Raw genomic sequence first — 20,794 nt, forward strand, 5'->3', positions numbered from 1 at the left:
AACACCGAAACATTACAAGGGAGCGTGAAGTGTTCAGCCAGCTGTGGTCAATTGAACTGACGTTAAGCTGGGGCAGTCCCTGCTATTTAAACCAAACCGCAAAGAAGGACTTTGTTCTGAATCTGGATAGAGAACCCAGCGACGAAGGACGCCGTCAAGAAGCCTGCAAGATTGGAACTGTGCTTAGGGAGACTGCAGTGAGGCAGCTCTCCATAGCAGCAGAGATGAGGAGCGTTATGCCCGGGCTGTGTCTTGCGAGTCGGCTGGAGCCGCTGTACTTGAAGTGGATAAACTGAAAGGTGGTGAGCGTGACCTGTCGTGGGTAGACGGTGCGGTCCACAAACTGTGTCCAGACCGCCTACTCTGGCCTACCACCGAGCCACGTAGGAAACTGTATTGGGAGCATGAGAAACTGTGGTGATGGCGTGAACGCTCCGGAACTTGCACAGAGACCGGCAGCAGTACCTGGACGCGAAGACAAGCTGGCCTATAAAGAGAGGTAAAAGGTGGAAGAACAAACCTGTGGTGAAACCAGTGAAGCATTACATGAGAGAATCTAACTATAATATGTCCGGAAAGTTTGAGACTAGGAGTCGATCAGCAGCAGCAGAAGTAGAGAAATTAGTGAAACACGTTGTGAGGCGATTCCCTGGCCAGTTCCACAAGAGTGTGGCACTGGAGAGTGAAGGAAGACTCCCGGGGCCTCTTCATCGTCCAAGTGGGGGCAAGTTAAAGAAAGTAGAGAGTGGAAGAAGCACTTGCAGGGAATTTTTTTTAATTTTCATTGTTAGAGTTTATTACAAACCTTTTGTCTATAGAAACAAAAACACAATCAAAAATCAGTTTCCATAGCTCATCATAAAAATCCTATCTAGAAAAAAGAACCATCCATAGTGCGGCTCGGGTGACAAATTACTTCTTGAGGGTTTCGCAAACTTCTGTCAGATTTCACCAAGCAGAATATCACTGAATTGTCTCCTGCATGAAGAAGGAAACGCAACGTTCTCAGCTTCTTCCGAAAAAGTATTGGCAATTCATTTCCACAATTGAGGAGTTCTTAGGTCAGTCAAACCAGTGCCGAAGTGGGTGATATGTTTTAGTGTCTCACGCATCCCCCTTTCAGCACAGAATCTACATTCTAAGTTTGTAGATTGTTTGTAAACAGACATAATATGTTTAGTTGTGTAAAGATTCAGCCTGAAGCGCATGAACTGGGATCAGAGTTGCCAGTTGGGGAATTTGGTCAGGTATTTTGGTAAGGAGCTCAGTGGTTTGCTTTCCCATTTCAGCGCTGTAGGTAATTTACAGTCCTCCTTATCTGCTTGGGTCTTAATCCAGTACATTTACCAAATTTTCTTTATCTTGTTCGGGTTGTCAATATGATCTTCCTGGGTGGTTGATAGAAATTTCAGATGCGCATTACAGCTCTTTTCATTGGGTCAATAAAGGATAGTTCCCCCTTTTTAAGGGTCAATTTTTGGGTAGAATATACTTCCGGAACAGAGCCAAGGTTTTCCACACTGTACGTGCTTGAAGAGAAATCTGACCCAACCAAAACCTATTAATTGCAGTAGAGGTGAGATTAGGTAATCTTACTAACTTCCTCCAAAAGGATCCCTCCAAAGTCGACCATAGCTCCCAAGGGGTAGAAAGAAAAACTTCAGCTCCATAAATCAGTATGGTGGGCATGGGGGGGGGGGTCACCTTTTGGTTATAGAAAGCAATTATTGGCTTTAAAGAGAATTTTCCAACCTTTTTCTGCATCTGTCTCGCTTGGCTAACTAGAATTCTCGTTTTAGTTATTAGAGCCACTTGGCGTGGCTGATCAATCTTACTGTTGATTAATGTCCCCAGGTAGGTCACCCCACCTGTTTTCTTTAACGGAATGCCATTCAGAAACGATTTGAGAGTTGAAACCCTACACAAAGGCTTTGGGCTGCCGATCATAATGCTAGTTTTCGAAGTATTCACTTTCAGCCCGTTCTCCGAAATATAATCATCTAGCACCTTAAGGCTTCTCTGAAGACCAATAGGCGTAAGGCAGTCTTGAGCAATTGTTCGCCAATCTTGGGAGGGGTGTGCAGGGGGGGAGATCTAGTCTTAGCCAAGTGTTTTCCCACATCAGAGAGAAAGAGGTTGAATAGAGTCTGCGCCAAGGGGTACACCTGCTTCAGGCTGCTAAATGTTTTGATCGGACTGGTCAAGTGGCCCTGGGCATTCAATTGGATTTGCACCGTGGTGGATTCATATAGTCTTGATTGCTGCCAGCAGGTTACCAGGACAATTCCAGTCCTCCATTTTGGACCACAAAATGTGGCTATCAATGCTGTTGAGAGCTTTGCGTAAATCCACAAAAGCCAAGTAGATCCTGGTGTCATTGAAAGCTGTGCCTTTCAATGGGTTTAGAAGTAATACATTTAGGTCAGTCCCAACACCTGTAGTGAATCCCATCTGTCTGCAGTCTTCTTTTCCCGTCTGCGTGATCCAAATTTTGAGTTGCTTTAGAAGAAAAGCCCTGAATAATTTCCCCAATGAGTCAAGCAAAGCAATCGGTCGATAATTTGCTGGGGCAGATCTTTTACCTTGCTCAAAGATTGGAACAATTATTGCAGATTTCCAGGAAGACAGAATTTCACATATTTTCATTATTCGCTTAAATAAGTCGAGCACAAGAGAAGCCCATTACTCTGGACTGATTAGATTTCTTGATCAGGAGTTGAATATCTTCCAGGTCCAGAGGGAAATTCCAGTCGGTATTAGACTTGGCAACGTGAGTGGATGTTATTGGGCGTCTTAAAACCAAATAGTGTCCTGTAAAAGCTAGACCAGGACTGTTCGGACTCAGCATTCATTGGCCATTGAAAAGGTGCAAAGACCCCCTTCCCCCCTGTCTCATTAAGCATCTGCCAAGTGGCTTGAACGTCTGTTTGCTAGCGCTTTTAGCATGCGCTCCGCATCTTGTATTATCAACACTGCTTTATGGCACTTCAGTTCTTATATTTTTACTTGATTTATTTCCTTGGCTTGATGTGCTCTGGTTCTGGTGAACTATAAAATTTATTTTAAAGAAGTTCATTTGATAGCCTGGCAGAGGCTTACAGAGAACTGGAGAGCACGCTAGAAGCGGGGAGTAATTCTTCTAGCCCCACCTGTAAATTGTGGAACTTTGTTTCTTTTTGTTGTGAACTCTGTATCCTCTTTCCTTTGTGAACCTTGGAACATTTCTTGAACTTTACTGACTCATACCCAGGAGAAGGGAGTCATTCTCTCGGGTTTTGGAATAACTTTTTTCTTTCTTTCTTACATTAGGATTTGTGTTTGTGGCAGGGATAGAGTAGGACTTTGGACTAAAACGGTGAACCTTTGATTTGGACTACAGACTTCCCTGTCTGCCCGAGTTCCTAGGGCGCGTTTATCTCCACCCCCTTTCCAACCTGTTCTGTGCACTCTGTCAATGCCAATGGATTCACTCTGAGTCATTTCCATTATCTCTGCAAACAGGGTCTGGATATAGGGTTTCAGCATCTTATGCCCAATCTCCTCCAACACATTTTTAACCCGAATATTGGACCTTCTAGGTCTGTTTTTCCAGGTCCTCTTTGCAGTTCCAGGGGATGGGATATCCTATTGACCTGTTCCAAGAGTTAATTGCTCGCCTGGACTACTTCAGTCATCTCGTTCCATGATATCTATCTTTTTCCCCCAATTGTGAGATCGCCCCCTTGAGTTCTGCCACAGCTCTGGTCAAATCACTTTTTTAACATTTGGAATTGTGCCTGGAAGGATGCCATAAATGCTTCTTGAAAGTCTTTCAGACCCTGTTGGAGGTCATTTTTGGTTAACCTTTCTACCATGGGCACTTCCCCAAGGCAACTTGGTGATGCTCTTCTCCTAAATTTCCTCTGGGGACTCAGAAACACTGTAACTAGCCATACTCCAGTGGATGCACCCCTGCCACCTTAGCTCGTCCTCTCAGCATCTAGTTTAACTCAAGCCTTCTCCACACCCACATGAGGCGCTCGCCACCTACAGAGGGGCGGCAAAGAGCTGATAGAACTTAGTGTGTATGATTGACAAGATATATAGCGCTGCCTTTCCCCTTGACCCCATCAGTACCTATGGCAGTATACCCCAGTTATGCTGGCAAAGGAGCTTCTCCTCTCTGTCAGCCTCGAGATCGTCCCCAGTGAAAAATAATCAAGCTTAGGCGGCACAATGTGGTTTCCACTGCCCGAGGCCTCGTACTCTGGTTTTCCAGACTTTAGTCCTCACAGGAGACAGGCAGTCACTTCAGGGTTTCCCACAGTGTGGATGCCTCTTTCGAATGGATTGTGTCCTCCCATGTATTCCTCATCTTATCTCCAATATCTAGCTTCAGCTGCTTTGGAAAAGATTTTCGGGAGAGGGCACTATGCGTCTGTGCGGTTGACTGTCCCTCGAGGGCCTCTGTCTCGACGATGTCATCAAAGGTATATATAGGATGTGCAGCATCTGTTGGCTTCCGGTCCATTTTTCCCAAGTAAGCTTTTGCTTAGTGAACTACGGCGCGCTTCATATATTTCTTCGAAAATTGTCAATAATGTCTTCGTTTTTGGCTCTGACAACCCTGAAGGGCGGGTTTAAAAAATACCAAAACTCAAAAATGTCAGTGACAAACCCACATCGGGTTTGGTGTCTCGGTGTGGAGCATAAGACCTCGACCTGTCGGAAGTGACAGTCGATGACCGAAAAAGCTCTCGCGGAACGTAAAGGGAAATTGGCGGTAGGTAGACTCCCCAAAAAATCCCCTTCGACTACCCCATCAAAAAAACATTCTTCAGGTAAACCGAGAGACGACACTCCTCGACGGAAGAAGACTAAAAGGCCCAGGTCATGGAGTGGCTGTCGCCATTCCTTGTCTTCAAGGAATCGAAGAAAAGGCATCATTAAATCGCTTTCTTTGTCTTACTCATCCGACTCTTCTCCAGAGAGGAGTAGATCTTGCTCCACTAAGGCCTCTACTGCGGCTGAATGGCAATCATTCAGGCAGGAAATGCTAAAATTGTCTGAGAGCCAGAAACCCTCGAAGCAAGTAGACCATGCTCCTACTGCTCCTACTGCGCCTTCTGAAGCCAGTAAGGAAAGGGCTTGAGTCAAATCCTGCACGCCCTCGAGCCCGTGACGAAGGCCAGATTCTCATTGAGAGCGGTTGAGGCATTGATGCAATAAAGTCATCGAAGAATCCTTCGAGCCATCCTTCACAGACAAGTCTAAGCCATCAACGCCATCAGTGCAATCGACGACATTGGTGGCATCGACACCCAAGACGCAAAAAACAAGTTTAGTGACAACTCATCGGCATCTGGCTCGAAACCATCAAAGCCTTTACCGGTAATTTAAAAATCTTTCACAACATTGCCTAGAAAGGATTTTTTTTAAATCACTTGCATCCATTTATGAAGGCAATGAGCCTTTAGATAACAAAGATCCACCTTTTGGATTGCAATATGGCACACCTAAGGTCCCTGATCGCTTTACATCAGAGGAATCTAGGTTGCAGGTCCTGTGTGAAAATGTACTAACAGCCAGTGGGGTAGACACCTCAAAGTTGGATTTTGGCAAGCCAGTACCAGATGATCATGCAGATGCATCTTAAAACAATGAATGACCAGGGTCACTGTTTTTAATGGGAGGAAGCAGGCCTGCCCTCCTCTTCGAACAGGATGACCTCACGGATATCCTGGACAAAGGTCCTCAAAGGGATCCAATCCTACCTTTTCATGTCGGTCTACAAAAGAGAGTAAGTGCAAACTGGAAAGCACTGGAATCCAGTCCGGCAGTCAATCAAAATGTGTGAAAAAAAAATATAGCCGTCAAGTCGTGACCCCAGCTACTTGTCTAAACATCCTACCCCAGAAAGCCTGGTGGTGCAATCAGCAACCGTTGCCTCCAAGCAAGCTGCCTATCCGACCATTCCACCAGATCGAGATAAGCGTATAGACGCCTGGTCAAGGAACGTCTTTTCTGTCGGGAGCATGGCTCTTAAATCCGCCAACTCTACATGTGCACTTGCAAAATTCACCTATACCCTTTAGGACTGTGCATCCATGGCGGCTGAACATGTTTGTGGAAGGGGAAGAAAGACAGTTTCTTGGCCATTGTAAAGATGGCAAAGAGGCCATGTGTGAGTCACTACAGTCGGGTTTGGTTTCTGCTGACGGTGTCAGAGCCATGGTGGCAAGCACTGTGATACGCAGGTTTGCGTGGTTAAGTAAGTTTGGATTTGCACCGGACGTGCAGTCTAAACTCCTTTAATATGCCTTTTGATGGGTCTCATATTTTTGGCAGCAAGGCTGACAAAAGCCTTGAAGCTGCAGACCTCGTAAGGCGGCAGCCAAGTCTCTAGGTGCTGCTATTAGGCAGCCTCAGCCCTTTCACCCCAGTGGACCGTCTTGGAGGGGTAGATCCTTTTGTAACTACTGCTCAGTTGGAAGAGTGAGGAATGGCTGGTTAGAGGCGAAAGAAGATTCCCTTGTGGTGGACGAGAAAGAGGTGCAAAGCCTACGCAAGCAACGGGATCTATTCTTTTTTTTTTCCTTCTTTTTTTAAACGTGTTTTTTTAGCATTTTCAATTAAAACATGTACTCCCTTTTCCCATTTTCCCTGTTCTCCCCCACACTCCCCAGGGCAGATTTGTGATACCATTCTTCCCACTTCAAAAGTAAACACCTTTTTTCTTATATACATAATGTTCAATATTCTCAGGTTATGAGGACACCATTGCTGTACAAAGTCACCTTTTAGAAAGTCCATGACCAGTGCCCGTTCTTGTTGAAATATTACAAATTGCCATTGCAAAATGTACGTCATCCACTCCATTTCCATGCGCCCCCATAGCTTAAACATCCATTCACTTATCGTTAGTGGTCTCTTCTGTTTCAAACTCCTCGCCATCACCAACCATGCAGCTATCACCATTAACAAACGCTTTGCTATGCATTTTAGTAGGCAGGTGGATCTCCGGGTCAAATAAACCACACATCCATTCCCCAGGTGTCAAATTCACATTTGGGGATGATATCGTCTTTTTCATCTGATTTGTAACATGCCAAAAATTCCCTAAACATGGGCCCTCCCACCATATGTGGCTCCAGTGTCCCTTCATGCCACAAACCCTCCAGCAGTTTTCTGTTGTCCATTATATGCAACCTTTCCGGGGTGTAGTGCCATTGGACCATGATCTGATACCACATTTCTCTGACCTGAATCGACTTTGTCACTTGGAGAATGTTTGCCCATAAATATTCCCAGTGATCACTAGGTAAGTCCATACCTAAAGTCTTCTCCCACTTAGGCATACATCCCCAGACCTGTTCCCTTTCCCCTTCCATCAGTATTGCATATAGCTTGTATACCATTTGTCTATTTCCTGTGTGTGTAATGAATTTCTCAAACCCTATTTGCCCTCTCCCTGCTGCTACCTTGCCCCCTGACCCTGCTATCCAATTTCTTAATTGATAGTACTCCAGCCTATCCTTCTCTGAGAACTACCGTTTACATTCCTCAATGAACCAATAATTCCCCCCGGCATCATATCTCGCATCTTTACACATCGCACTTTCGTAATAATTTTTTATTAAGCAAGTTTATTAATCAACGAAAATATGCCATGGAAAAAGCATTTTGTGAATAGAATATTTTAACATTGAGCAAACAAATTTAAATATCAATAACATATTAATAAAGAATTAATGCTGTGAAGGAAAATGTGGCCACTGCTTAAGCCGCGTCAAAACCTCTGAGGTCTTGACTCACGGCACCCAGGTGGGAGGCAGACTGTGTCAGCATCTGAAAGAATGGCGGGGTATTACTTCAGATGCTTGGGCATTAGACACCCTAGCCCAAGGTTACTGCCTCCCCGTCATTCAGAGACCTCAGAATCATCCACTGGGAAGCAATTTGTTAAAGGTTCCAGATCTGTTCCTTGTGCAGGAAATTGTGAAACTGCTAGAGAAAGGTGTATAGAGCCAGTACCTGTAACGGAGAGGAACAAAGGATGGTATTCTCCATGTCTCCTGATCCCCAAGAAGAACGGAGGACTGAGACCTTTCTTGGACTTGAGATACTTGAACAAGTGCCTCAAGAAGGACAAGTTCAAGATGGTCACACTTTATCAGATCCTTCGGGCCCTCCAGCATTGAATTGTGCCATTGGACCTTCAGGATGCTTAGTTTCATGTGCCAATCCATCTCAAGCACAGAAAGTACCTGAGGTGCACCGTTGGCAGTTCTCCTGATCAGTTTTGAGTTCTGCCGTTAGGGCTGACCTCTGCCCGAGGGTTTTCACCAACTGATGGCGGTGGTGGCAGCGAGTCTCAGGAGAGGGGGATTTACGTCTACCCCTACCTGGACGATTGACTGATCAGGGCGTGTTCTCCTGAACAAGTCCTGGATCATCTCAGCGTGAACTGCCACTCCAAAGACTGGGCTTCTCCCTCAATTTCAAGAAGTCCCATATGACACATCGTTGGGAAAGATCTTGCCACCCGAGGTGAGGGCCCAAGTCATTCTGCATATGGTCACTAAATTTCAGAGTGCCCAGCGTCTCCCGGCCTTCGACTTCTTGAGGTTGCTCGGCCTCATGGCATCCTGCATTTTCCTGGTGCAAGAGGCTCACCTGAGAATGAGATCCCTTCAATGGGCTCTCGGGGCACAATGGTCTCAATTCTCGGGCGCCATGTTAGACAGACCTACGTCAGGTTCCAAACAGGGTCGCTTAGGATCTCCTGTGGTGGGCCTTCGAGGGCAACATCCTGAAGGGAGAAACTTTTTGGCCACCATGGCTGGAGATAAAGGTAGTGGCGGACGCCTCGCTCATCGGGTGGGAAGCCCACGCCAACGATCCGATAATCAGCAGTCGTTGGTCTCCATCGGAGTTCAAACTACATATCAGTGTTTTGCAGCTGAAAGCAATCCGACTTGAGCTCAAGGCTTTTCTGCCCTCTGTACAGGGAAATAATGTCCTGATAATGACAGACAACACAGTGGCCATGTACTACCTCAACAAGAGAGGTGTAGGGTCACTACCACTGTGCAGAGGCAATGCAGCTCTGGATCTGGGCAATACAAGAAGGAATCTCTCTATCAGCAGTTCACCTAGCCGGGAGAGGGGAACACAGCGGCGGACACTCTGAGCAGGCAGAGTACAGTTTGCCACGAGTGGGAATGAGCTCAGAAAGTCCTTCAAGAGATCTTTGCCCTTTGGGGAACCTCTCAAGTTGATCTGTTCGTAAACAGTATCAACAGGAAGTGCAAACTGTACTGCTCCAGGGAATTTCCCTCAAGGGAGCTGTAGGAGACGCGTTCGTGGTAGACTGGGAGTTTCCACTTCTGCACGCGTTTCCTCCAGTCGCCGTCATTCCTCACGTGATCAGGTGGTTAAAGTTTGGGAAATCCATGATCCTAATTGCTCCGGATTGGGTCAGGAGGACGTGGCACCCGGAGCTTCTGGACATGTCCATCTGCCCGTCCACAAAGAGGGGACATTCTCTCATGAGGAGTGTCGGGTTCGCCATCCATAGGTCAAGACATTCTGCCTTCATGCATGGTTTCTGAGAGTCTGAGATACAAGGATTGGGACCTCCCGGATGACGTAATGGAGATTTTGCTTTCGGCCGGAAGACCAGCAACAAAGTCTTTGTACCGCTGCCGTTGGAATACATTCTGCAGCTGGTGCAGGGATAAGAATGTCGATCCTTTTTCTATGCAAAACACCCAAGGTCTTATCTTTTCTGCTATGTTTGGTCAGTCTGGGTCTCCAGGCCCAGAGACGCGGCACCACCGCTGAATGTGCCCCTCCAAGTCGGTGGCTGCCCATGTCAGGCTCTCTTCCACCGTGGCTCTTCGATCCTGGGTGTTCCGAATATTAGTCATCACCGTTCGCTGCCTCCTAATCGTCCGCGGTCACAAGGGCAAGTCCGATCGCTGATCCTTCCGAGTTCCATGATGATCTTTTAGTGGAGTCGTTCGGAATTCCTCAAAACACTCCAGGTGGTTTCCCCTTCGAGGTCGGGCAAGAAAAGGGTAATTTACCAGTCTTTTGAGAACCACATTCATTTCCAGGAGGAGGAGTGGAGCTCTAGACGCAATGTTTACTCAATGACGGCAGCCATTTTCTCTCCTTAATTGACTCTTGCAGACATTACCTGTCTGGTATCTCAATTGCCCCAGTGAGAGATGAGGGTGACTGACTGCAATTGTGCCAAACAGCAGGATAAATATCCACTTGAACATGCTTTCATTGCTTTTACCAAACCATCTCCATGGCTGCCTAGATAACAACCCAGCAGAAGTATAAAGGCCTGGGTGATAGTAACTGATAATGCTTTTGGGTGGTCCTGCAAATCATATTTTGTCACTTATGGGACTGAGTGGCTTCCTTTGTAGAGTGTGCATGTAGCATATCCGAATCCCAGTGTCTCAGCTTTTCTCGTAAGGGTAGGAGGGAGGGAGCGAGCGAGGTTTGTCAGCATGCTTTTATATCCAGTGAATGTTTGTATTCTTTGCTGAAACTGTTGCAGGTCATCATTTAGGTCATTGGTAAGTAACTGGTTTGTAATGATCTAGCCACATATCTGTTAAGAACTACAATTCGTATCGACTCGAGCACAGTTTGGAAAAGTGATCAGGACCTTTGTGGGGTCGTGACTAGACTGTAACCTTTTTAAATCTGTGCAAATTGCTTGAGTTTCTTATTGTATGTGCATTCTTTTTCTCTACATGTTGCTGTTGCTAAACATCCGTTCTTGTCTCCATTTACTCCTTCCAGAGTCTGAATAATCCACCAGAGGAAGCACCAAGAAAGCCTGGTTTGTTTCCCAAAACTGTGAAAAACAAGCCTGTTCCTGGGCTGACCACGAATGAGGCAGCTGGAAATGGTGCGTGCTGAAGCCAAATCTTTAAAATATCACTGTTTCTGGTTGCCAGTAATCTTGATTGGTCAGCTGCCCGGCTGGCAAATGTATTTTTTTTTTTTAAATCTTTGTCTGTTGTAACTGGAGTACCATTACATGCAGAAATCATTGAAAATAAACCACAGATGGCAGATCCCACAGGTATCCCTCTCCTCCCCTCCCCCAGGAATGTATTATAGAGGCTAATGTTCCTGTAAAAATAGTCTCAGCAATTGTGGCTTGTATGTTAACGCTGGGAACTCTGTGTCATAGTCCAGGAGTGGGGACCAGATCTCAGAGAAGTGATGAAGTCTACCCTCTTCAGCTGCTGTAATTTTCTCCGCCACTAGAATGTTCCAGAGTTTAAGCCACCATAAGTCAGACATGGGGCCCTCTGTAGATTTCCAGGCCCGGGGCTATAGTAATCTTAGCAGCCAGGAGGAGTTGAGTAATCAGCTTGGCAGTCTTCCCGGATCTGAGGTAGATCCCGAAACTGTTGCACCCAGCAGGAGCACTTCGGGCTGAAGAGGGAGGCTAATGTGGGTGATATCCTCGATACAGGCAAGGTCTAGGGCCCCCTGAATAAGATATAACCGGGTTGGTGGGAAGGTACCACTGAAGCACCAGCTTAAGGGCGCAAACTCCTTGTTCGTTACACAAATGGAGGAAGAGTGGCTCCTCGTCCCGATGTCCAACCATTCCCGGTCGCCTAATGAGCGACCCAGATCTTCCTCCCATTGGGACATATATTTGGTGCGAGAAGCAAGCAGGTCATCTTGTAGAAGTTTGTATATTTTAGATATGTTGCCCACCTGAGACCCGTCTTGCTGGGTAAGTTTAATTGGCCCAAGTCTGCGCGTAGCCCCCTGTTTGACTTCGGGGTGCGTGATTCAGTGGCGAAGTTGGGCATATGTGAATCTCTGCTTTAGTCAGGTGGACATTTTCCATACAAATGTCAAAAGTACAAGGCTGGCCATCTTCAGACAGGTCTGCTACGATGAGCAATCCCGGCCCAAAATCCAGTGCCCAAAGTGACCAGGTTGCAGGCCCGGGGTGAAGGCAGTGTTATAGAAAATTGGTGTGAGTGGGTCTATACCTCCTGCGATCCCCTTATACCTTAACACCCAGTCCCACACTTTTACGGAAGTTTTTGTGGAGGAGAGCAGCAAGGGCCATGATTTTCGTGCCAAGTGAGGAGCATGTGGCAGGGAGTGAAGAGGAAGTGAAATCCTGCACTGTTCGATGTGAACCCATTTTGATTTGTTGGAGGGAACCTGCCAGGTAAAGAGCCTCGCCAGTTGTGCAGCAGCCATAGTAATGACATATATTTTGGAACCCCTAGGCCACCCAGGCGGGGACTGCCAATCACCCTTTTGGGAATTCTAGCTTTTCTGCCCTGCCAAATAAACCAAAAACCTTCCGTTGTAAATGGAGAAGGGGGCTCGGCTGGATCTCCACTATAAAGTTGCGTCGTCTAACCTTGGCCAATTTTCTGACTAAAAATCTATTAGCCATATTTCCTTTGACGTAATATCCATGTTTCGCGGTTAAGAGATTGAGCTGTTTCTCCAGCATGCGGTCTGGCTTGGAATCGCATGCCGTGAAGATTCCCTGTCGTCAGGCTGGGAATCCTCTGTAAAAGAAAAGTTTCACTTTCACTTAAAAACTGTATTTCTCTTCTAAACCGATCATGTCCTTGGGGTAATACTGCCCCCATCCATCGACAGTGCTCTCCCTAAGCCCCGCCTCTGGCAGCCATCTTCAGTTTTTTACCGCACGCTTCAGTGTTGGGAGTCCTCGAGTTTGCTCTCTGAGCTATTTGTACTTTTTTCGTGTTTTCGACTGAAAAAGTTCTATTTTTGTTTAAAATAAGCCTGTGTGCTCTTTTCTTCATCTGCCAACAGCGGGGACCCGTTGTCGGTGAAGATCCATCGAGGATTCTACAAGGCCTCTTGGGCCTACTTCGCGCTCTCTGACCATGACCGAGGAGAAGGAGGGAAGGTCCCTCTTCAGGCTCTGCACCAAATGCGGGCTGTGGAATGTTTTTGTGGAGGAAAAGCACCTGCAATGTCTCTACTGCTTGCATCCGGACCACAAGGAAGTAGAGTGCGAGATATACTTCGGTTTCTCCATGAAAACAACGGACAGGCATATTAGGCTGGTGGCATTGGCTTAACGCCAAGACCTCTGACCTGTGTTCCGTACAGGGTCACGCCTCACCCAGGACCAGCCAGTACCAGGAGCGGTCTTCTAAGTCCTCTGTGGGGGCCCAAGATAAAGCCAAGAGCTGCAAGTCTGAGTCCACTGGGTTAGCCGTGGAAGCGGGTCCCAAACTGGATCGGGCACGATCAACCTCACCTTCTGCTTTCATTGCCAGCCTACCATCAAGCTCCTCTTCAAAGAGGAAGTCCTCTACCCCGGCTAAACATCGTGAGAAGTACGAGAAGCTGCGGATGTAAGAAAAGAAAGCTGCGCAGCCCAAGCAGGCTCATCCGGCACAGACGAAGACCTCATCGGTGGGCCAGTCGACTATTACTACCACGACAGCTACAGGCGCTGATCCTATGAGGGTAGCTCCCAGGGCTCAGTTCCCTGCCCCCCAAGGCGTGACACAGCCGCAGTGACTTGGGCAAAGTCTGCAGGCACCCCAGAACGGGCGAAACCGGCCCAGATGCCGGTTCAAGACACTCAGGGGGAGGGGGTTTAGGGGGGGCGATGGTAAGGGGGGGAGGTTGTTGGGGGGGGGGGGTGAGTAGGCCTCAAAACAGTCCTTGCCTACGGTCCATGAGGAATTGAAGAGGACAATGATGATGGCGCAGGGCCTAGTTTTCCTGTTCTGCCTTCTCAGCTGAGGGACGTTACCTTGGATATTCTGTTGACTCTGTACACCTTGGTGTCAGACCCAGATGAGGATGCCTCCCGTTCCGTTACCTGTGGTCCACCCCCAGACACCGATCCACATCCATCAAAGAAGAGGAAGTGTCATCAGACGCCCCCATTTTAGCCTCCTCCACCACGTCTGGTCCCTTCTCCCCCAGCAGACCCAGACGCAGGTACCTGGATGGATACAGCCACAATGACGGATGATGACTAAGACATTGTTGCAGCAACGGTGAATCACCACATTTGGATGCTCCACATAGGGTGTCCCCACTGAATGAGGTGGTATCATTCCACTCAGTGATCACCAGGACCTCCGAGCTGTTCTAGCTGGTGTCTGAAGAAACAAAGGAGGGCTTCTTGTATCACGGCGGCTAACGCATTGGCGATCCTGGCCAGGTACGACCGAGAATTGTGGTACAAGCTGGGACTGATCCTGGACTTCCTCCCCGACGATAAGGAGGCCATCGCTCTCTTCCAGGAAGGGGAAGTGGCGTTGGATCACGCCATCACAGTGGCTTTGAACGTCGCCGACACAGGGTTCAGGCAAATGGGAAACAGTGTCTGCCTTCGGCGACATGGTTGGATGAAAGCCACGAATTTCCATCAGGAGGTCCAAGCGAAGGTGCTGGACATGTCCTATGATGGAAAGAATCTGTTTGGGAAGACCGTTAACAAGTCCCTCCAGGCCATCAAGACTGATGCGGCCCGTCTCCTGGGCACTCTCCAGCAATACCACTCATCTTTTCGCTCCTCCAGGGGGAAAGTCAAGCAGGTCTACAAAAGGGTTCTCCTCATCGTACCGTCACCCTTGAAGATCCTCAAGTCAAGCCTACAGAGGCTGTTCCCAGGCCTATGGTAGCGGAGGACAGCGTTGCCCGCAGGACGCCGGCACCGAAGCAAACCTGAACCGACCAAGTCGTCGGGCGCACACTCGTGCTCCCCGGTGGGAGGTGGGCTGACTAGGTTCGTCAGCGAGTGGAAGATCATCACCACTGACAGATGAGTGCTGGGTGCTCTCACATAAGGACACACTCTGGCGTTCCAACGCAGTTGTCCATGGATCCCTCCGGTTCCCCATCAGGAGAAGCACATCCCTCGGCTTCTGGAAGAGGTACGAGCCCTGCTGCGAAAAGGGATGATGGAGTTGGTTCCCCAATGACTCCAGTGCTCTGGAGTCTATTCCAGATACTTTCTAGTCAGAAAGAAGACCAGGGTCTGGAGGCCCATCCTAGACCTACGATGTCTGAACAAATACCTAAAGTCCCAAAAGTGCAGGATGGCCACGTTGCAACATGTGCTGAGCAAACTGGAAAAAGGAGACTTCTTGACGTTGTTGGACCTGGAGGATGCCTATTTCCATGTCCCCATTCACAAGAAACATCAGACTTTTCTAGGTTTCGGTCCCTACAGGTCCCCAGAGTGTTCACGAAATGCCTGGCATCAGTGGCAGCCCATCTGTATCTACAGGGCATACACGAATACCCATACCTGGACGACTGGCTGATTCGCGCCCACTCACAGGAGCTGGCCGTCGGACACACAGACGCCCGTCCAGCTACCGATGGATCTAGGATTCTCCGTCAACTACCCGAAGTCCTGCTCAAGGCATCTCGGAACGCACTGTTCCTAGGCACGAGACTGAATACAGTGTTTTGCCTGGCGTCGCCCTCAGTAGAGTTTAGCAGCCATTCAAAGAAAGGTGCGCAACGGCTGTCGTCAACGAAGACTGCCACGGTTCGGGCCATCAAGTCGTTACTGGGCATGATGTCGTCCTGCATCTACCTAGTCTGTCTCTGCAGGTTGTAGATGCTACCCCTTTGGGAATTCCTGGTCGCCCGCTGGATACAGGTGTCTGGAGGCTTCACAGACAAGATCTCTCTCAACGAAGTGTTCCGTCAGGTGATCGGATTGTGGTGCATCTCCCCCAACATCGCCCAAGGCACAGGGTTATAAAAAAAAAACATACCAGGAAACTGTCACCACAGACACCTCCCTGGAGGGTTGGGGAGCCCACACACCAGACGTCTGCACGGCAGAGGCCTGTGGCTGCCGGAGGAGAAGGATCTTCATATCAACATCCTGGGGCTATGTGCAGTGTTCTGGGCCCTCAAGTCGTTCCTCCTGTCTCCGAAAGGCAAGGTGTTGAGGATCTTCACGGGCAACACAACCACCATGTTTTACATCAGGAAGCAGGGGGGCACTCAATCCCTGGTGCTCTCCAAGGAAGTGCAGGACTTGTGGCGCTGGGCCGTCGGACAGGGGATGTTCCTCGTCCCTCTCCACCTGGCGGGAATCGAGAACACCATTGCAGACTCCCTCAGCAGGGAACTGCGCTCCTGCGACGAGTGGGAGCTTCGTCAGAATCAGGTGGACCACCTATTTGTCAAATGGGGCAGACCCCAGATCGATACGATAGTTTGATATGATTGTGTATAGGCGCTATATAAACAAACTGTGTTTCAAAGCGCTTCACGGCAAAGGAGGGAACACGGGGAAAATACAATGACATTCTTACAAGCCATGAACAGCAAGAATGTAAAATTAACTATGCTACTCGGCCTGTCAGTTCAGATAGTGCACGAGCCAAAACACAGATAGGAAGGAAATGGGGGAATGACAGGTTACTACCGTACTAGGCCTGATGACATTTCAGATGGTGCTGGAGGGGGGGAAGCAAGTAAAGTAGGGCGGGAGGAGAGGAGGAGAAGGGAGAGGAGGAGAAAACTGAATAAAACAGTAACCCCTTGAAGCTGTATTTCAGTGAGGTTCCAATACATCTGAACTTCAAAACTGCAATCTTCAGCAAGTGGGTCTGCATCAATGTTCTCATCTGAGGCTGTTCCTGGTATGGGCATTGTGGAAGAAGTGCAAGCATTTTTATCCCTTGAATGGCCCACAAAGTACCAAACCATTAAGTAGCTCCTCCCCCGTTTTTCTCACCCTTTTCTGAGCTTGCCTATTGAAGGTTTTGAAAGATGGTTTTCTGTAATAGAGATGTTGCAACAATTGCTCACCTAACGTGGAACCACTTATTAAACCAAGAAAAATGGAAATAACGCCTGTTAGGTGAATACATGATGTTCAAATGCAACCCATCCCTAAATATTATAACACATACTTGTTTATTTCACAGGACTTCAACCTCAAAAGGGAAGGACACACACATTTATAAAACACAGGTGCCAGCCTAAAAACTGCATTTCTGAGATTTCAATGCATCTGAACTTCAAAAGTGCAATGTTCAGCCATTGGGTCTGCATCACTGTTCTCATCTGAGGCTGTGCCAGAAGTTTGCCAGCAGATTCCACCAGCCGAGGAGCCTGAAGGACGTGTTCTCCACGTGGGAAGGGCTGTTTCTGTACACATTTCCTCCTTTCCCTCTTCTGCTACAAGTCCTCAGCACTCTCAGACAGTGATGATACTCATCGCCCCGGCGTGGCGGAAGCAGATTTGGTATCCGGCCCTTCTTAGCCTGTCGGCGTCGCCTCCGGTCAAGCAGCCTGTGGTTCCGATCTTCTTTCCAGGGAAGGAGGCGCAATCCTTCATCACGACCCAGGATCGGTGAACCTGAGGGCTTGGCTTCTGCAGCCCTAGAGTTTGGAGGGTATGAGTTGCCAGAAGACTTCAGGGAGGTCCTCGCCAAGTGCTGGGCTTTGTCGACCTTGAAGTGCTACAGTCAGAAGTGGAAGCGTTTCGCTATGTGGTGCCAGTCACAGAAGATTACCCCTTTGAAGGCCACGGCCCCACAGATCCTACTGTACTTGCGATCATTGGCCTAGGCCGGACTGGAGCATGCCTCCATCAAGGTACATCTGGCGGCTATCTCCCGTTACACCAGGTCACCAGGAAGATCTTCACTTTGGTCCCACCGACTCATCAAGGAGTTTCTCGAAGGAATTTTCAGATCTTTCCTGCCGGTGAAGGCTCTTGCCCCGGCATGGGAACTCAACATGGTTCTGACGAGGCTCATGGGGTGCGGCGGGGGCTTTTGAGCCTTTGCATCAGGCCCCACTTAAGTTTCTCTTGTGGAAAACTGCTTTCCTTGTGGCCATCCCCTCTGCCAGAAGGATAGGTGAGATCCAGGCCCTATCCTGCAAGCAACCGTACTGGACTTTCCCCGAATCAAGGGTGGTGCTGCGTATGCACCCCTCTTTCATGCCAAAGGTTCTGTCGGAATTCCACCTCAACTAGCCTTTGGTGTTACATTTTTTATTTTTTCCCGAAACCTCCGTTGCCATCGGAAAGGGCTTTGCACTCGCTGGATGTTGCTCGTGCCCTGAAGTTCTACGTGACATGCACAAAGAGTTTTCGGAAGACATCACAACTGTTCGTGACCTTTGGTCCTGTGAACCATGGGAAGGCCTTGTCCAAGGCTTCCATTTCAAGGTGGCTCTCTGGCTACATCACGCACTGTCATCGGTTGGTGAACTGACCGCTGCCTGGCTGTCCGAGAGTCCACTCCACCAGAGCGATCGCTGCGGCGACTGACACGAAGTTCCACTGCATCGGCAGGGGTTCCAGGGAGGAGTCCAGAGCTGGCCAAGCAGTGCTGTGCAACCTGTTCGCTTGAGGTGAGCCTATTCCAGAGGAATTTAATTGCTTCTGTTGAGCCTTGGCACATACTGTGGTTGTGTAATGTTGTATTGGTATGTATTCGTTATTCATGAGCATGTGAATCCATGCCAGCCCCCATGCTGGAGAAGGAACAAGTTACTTACCTGTAACTATTGTTCTCCAGCATGGGTCTGGCATGGATTCACATGCGTACTCTCCCACCGACCCCTCTGCGGCTCTTCTTGGTCATACTGGCACTTTACATGCTTACCAGATCTGAAGATGGCTGTCGGAGGAGGGGCTCAGGGATAGGACGGTCATTGGATGGGTGCAGTATGACCCAGAGGACAGTGATTGGTTTAGAGGAGAAATACAGTTTGTAAGTGAAACTTTTTTATTTTTCCCAGCCCGACGACTGGGAATATTCATGAGCATGCGAATCAATGCTGGTGAACAATAGTTACAGTTAAGTAACTTTAATTTTCCTCCGCGTACATGGCTTTAAACATACTATGAGGCCACCTGCATGGACTGATCACGTTTAGGGGATCCCCTCTATTTGTTTATCCTCTGCCTCAGCTATCTCCCTCTAATTGGGTCTGTTTCCCTCTTACGTTTTCGATAGGCCGTTCTATTGGCCATAAGTTTGCCCCTCACGACAGCCGTCATTGCGTTCCAGGTGGTTGCCACTGACGTGAGACTGGCAGGATTCTCCTGAAAGTAGTTGAAAATAGCTGTTGCTATTGTGTCCCTCCGACATGTTCAGGATAGGGTCAAATACATGCCAATGAGGCCACAGCGTGCTGGGGGGGATGGTCTGGATGCCGGGGTCACCCGGACAGGTGCATGGTCGTATAGGATCCTTGGCTCAATCTTCACCTCATCCACATACGGGACAAGGTGGGGGGGTAGCCAAGAGGAGATCAATACGAGAGGAGGTGCCGTGGACATGGGAAAAGAAAGAGAAATCCTTATCATTGGGTGGCAGCACTCTCCAGGTGTCGACCACCCCCATAGCTTTAAAAAAGTGGAGCAAGCCCATGGCAATCTTAAAATCCTTCGAAGAGGGTTCATGAGTTTTGTCCATCAGGTGGTCCGGGGCCCCATTGAAATCACCCCCAATTATAACCAGGCTGTCATGATTCCTGCCCCCAGCCCTCCAACATGTCAGGCTGGAGCCAGGCCACGATCACCTACATGGCCCTCAAGGGCCTCTCCATCCCTCCAAAGACCCACTTGGAGTCAGACTTGGCGCTTGTGGCACCAGACTCACTCACTCCCATAGGATAACATCGGGGATTGTACTTGTAGTGCATTGATGGGGACAAGTTGGATGCCCCCACATATTTCGGTTCCCAGAACTGCATGTGTGGTCTAGTCTTTTGGGTGTGGTTAAGGCCAGAGACGCCTGGGATACCCAGAGACTATTTAAGCCACACCCAGGCTGAGAAACATGCTTTGCGTTTTCTGCACCTGCACCTTGACACTCACCGTGTTCGGATCGGTCTCCAGTAGGCCTGCATCTTTCTTCTGCGCTCAGCTCCTGTAAGAACAAGAACACCGTTAGGAACAGCCTTAACTTGCGGCGCTTCTGCCCATCATTCTTTTCTGCTTCTGTTCTGCGGGCATCTTCGGCGGTGTCATTCCCATCCCAGCACGCCGGAACCTGCCAGGTAAAGAGCCTCGCCAGTTGTGCAGCAGCCATAGTAATGACATATATTTTGGAACCCCTAGGCCACCCAGGCGGGGACTGCCAATCACCCTTTTGGGAATTCTAGCTTTTCTGCCCTGCCAAATAAACCAAAAACCTTCCGTTGTAAATGGAGAAGGGGGCTCGGCTGGATCTCCACTATAAAGTTGCGTCGTCTAACCTTGGCCAATTTTCTGACTAAAAATCTATTAGCCATATTTCCTTTGACGTAATATCCATGTTTCGCGGTTAAGAGATTGAGCTGTTTCTCCAGCATGCGGTCTGGCTTGGAATCGCATGCCGTGAAGATTCCCTGTCGTCAGGCTGGGAATCCTCTGTAAAAGAAAAGTTTCACTTTCACTTAAAAACTGTATTTCTCTTCTAAACCGATCATGTCCTTGGGGTAATACTGCCCCCATCCATCGACAGTGCTCTCCCTAAGCCCCGCCTCTGGCAGCCATCTTCAGTTTTTTACCGCACGCTTCAGTGTTGGGAGTCCTCGAGTTTGCTCTCTGAGCTATTTGTACTTTTTTCGTGTTTTCGACTGAAAAAGTTCTATTTTTGTTTAAAATAAGCCTGTGTGCTCTTTTCTTCATCTGCCAACAGCGGGGACCCGTTGTCGGTGAAGATCCATCGAGGATTCTACAAGGCCTCTTGGGCCTACTTCGCGCTCTCTGACCATGACCGAGGAGAAGGAGGGAAGGTCCCTCTTCAGGCTCTGCACCAAATGCGGGCTG

The 20,794-nt window shown here is 48.6% G+C and overlaps 1 protein-coding gene across 2 annotated transcripts in view; it reads left to right on the top strand.

Annotated features, from left to right (window-relative positions):
- The window catches only part of LARP7 (La ribonucleoprotein 7, transcriptional regulator), a 681,751-nt gene that overhangs the window by 256,818 nt on the left and 404,139 nt on the right, over positions 1–20,794 (top strand). For both annotated transcript variants that reach the window (XM_069630982.1, XM_069630983.1), the window contains exon 6: positions 10,807–10,915. In XM_069630982.1, the coding sequence (XP_069487083.1) occupies positions 10,807–10,915 (109 nt within the window). The remainder of the gene's footprint in view (positions 1–10,806; positions 10,916–20,794) is intronic.

The sequence above is a fragment of the Ambystoma mexicanum genome, chromosome 6q (assembly GCF_040938575.1).
Source record: "Ambystoma mexicanum isolate Mex_15411 chromosome 6q, UKY_AmexF1_1, whole genome shotgun sequence".
Lineage (NCBI taxonomy): Eukaryota > Metazoa > Chordata > Amphibia > Caudata > Ambystomatidae > Ambystoma > Ambystoma mexicanum.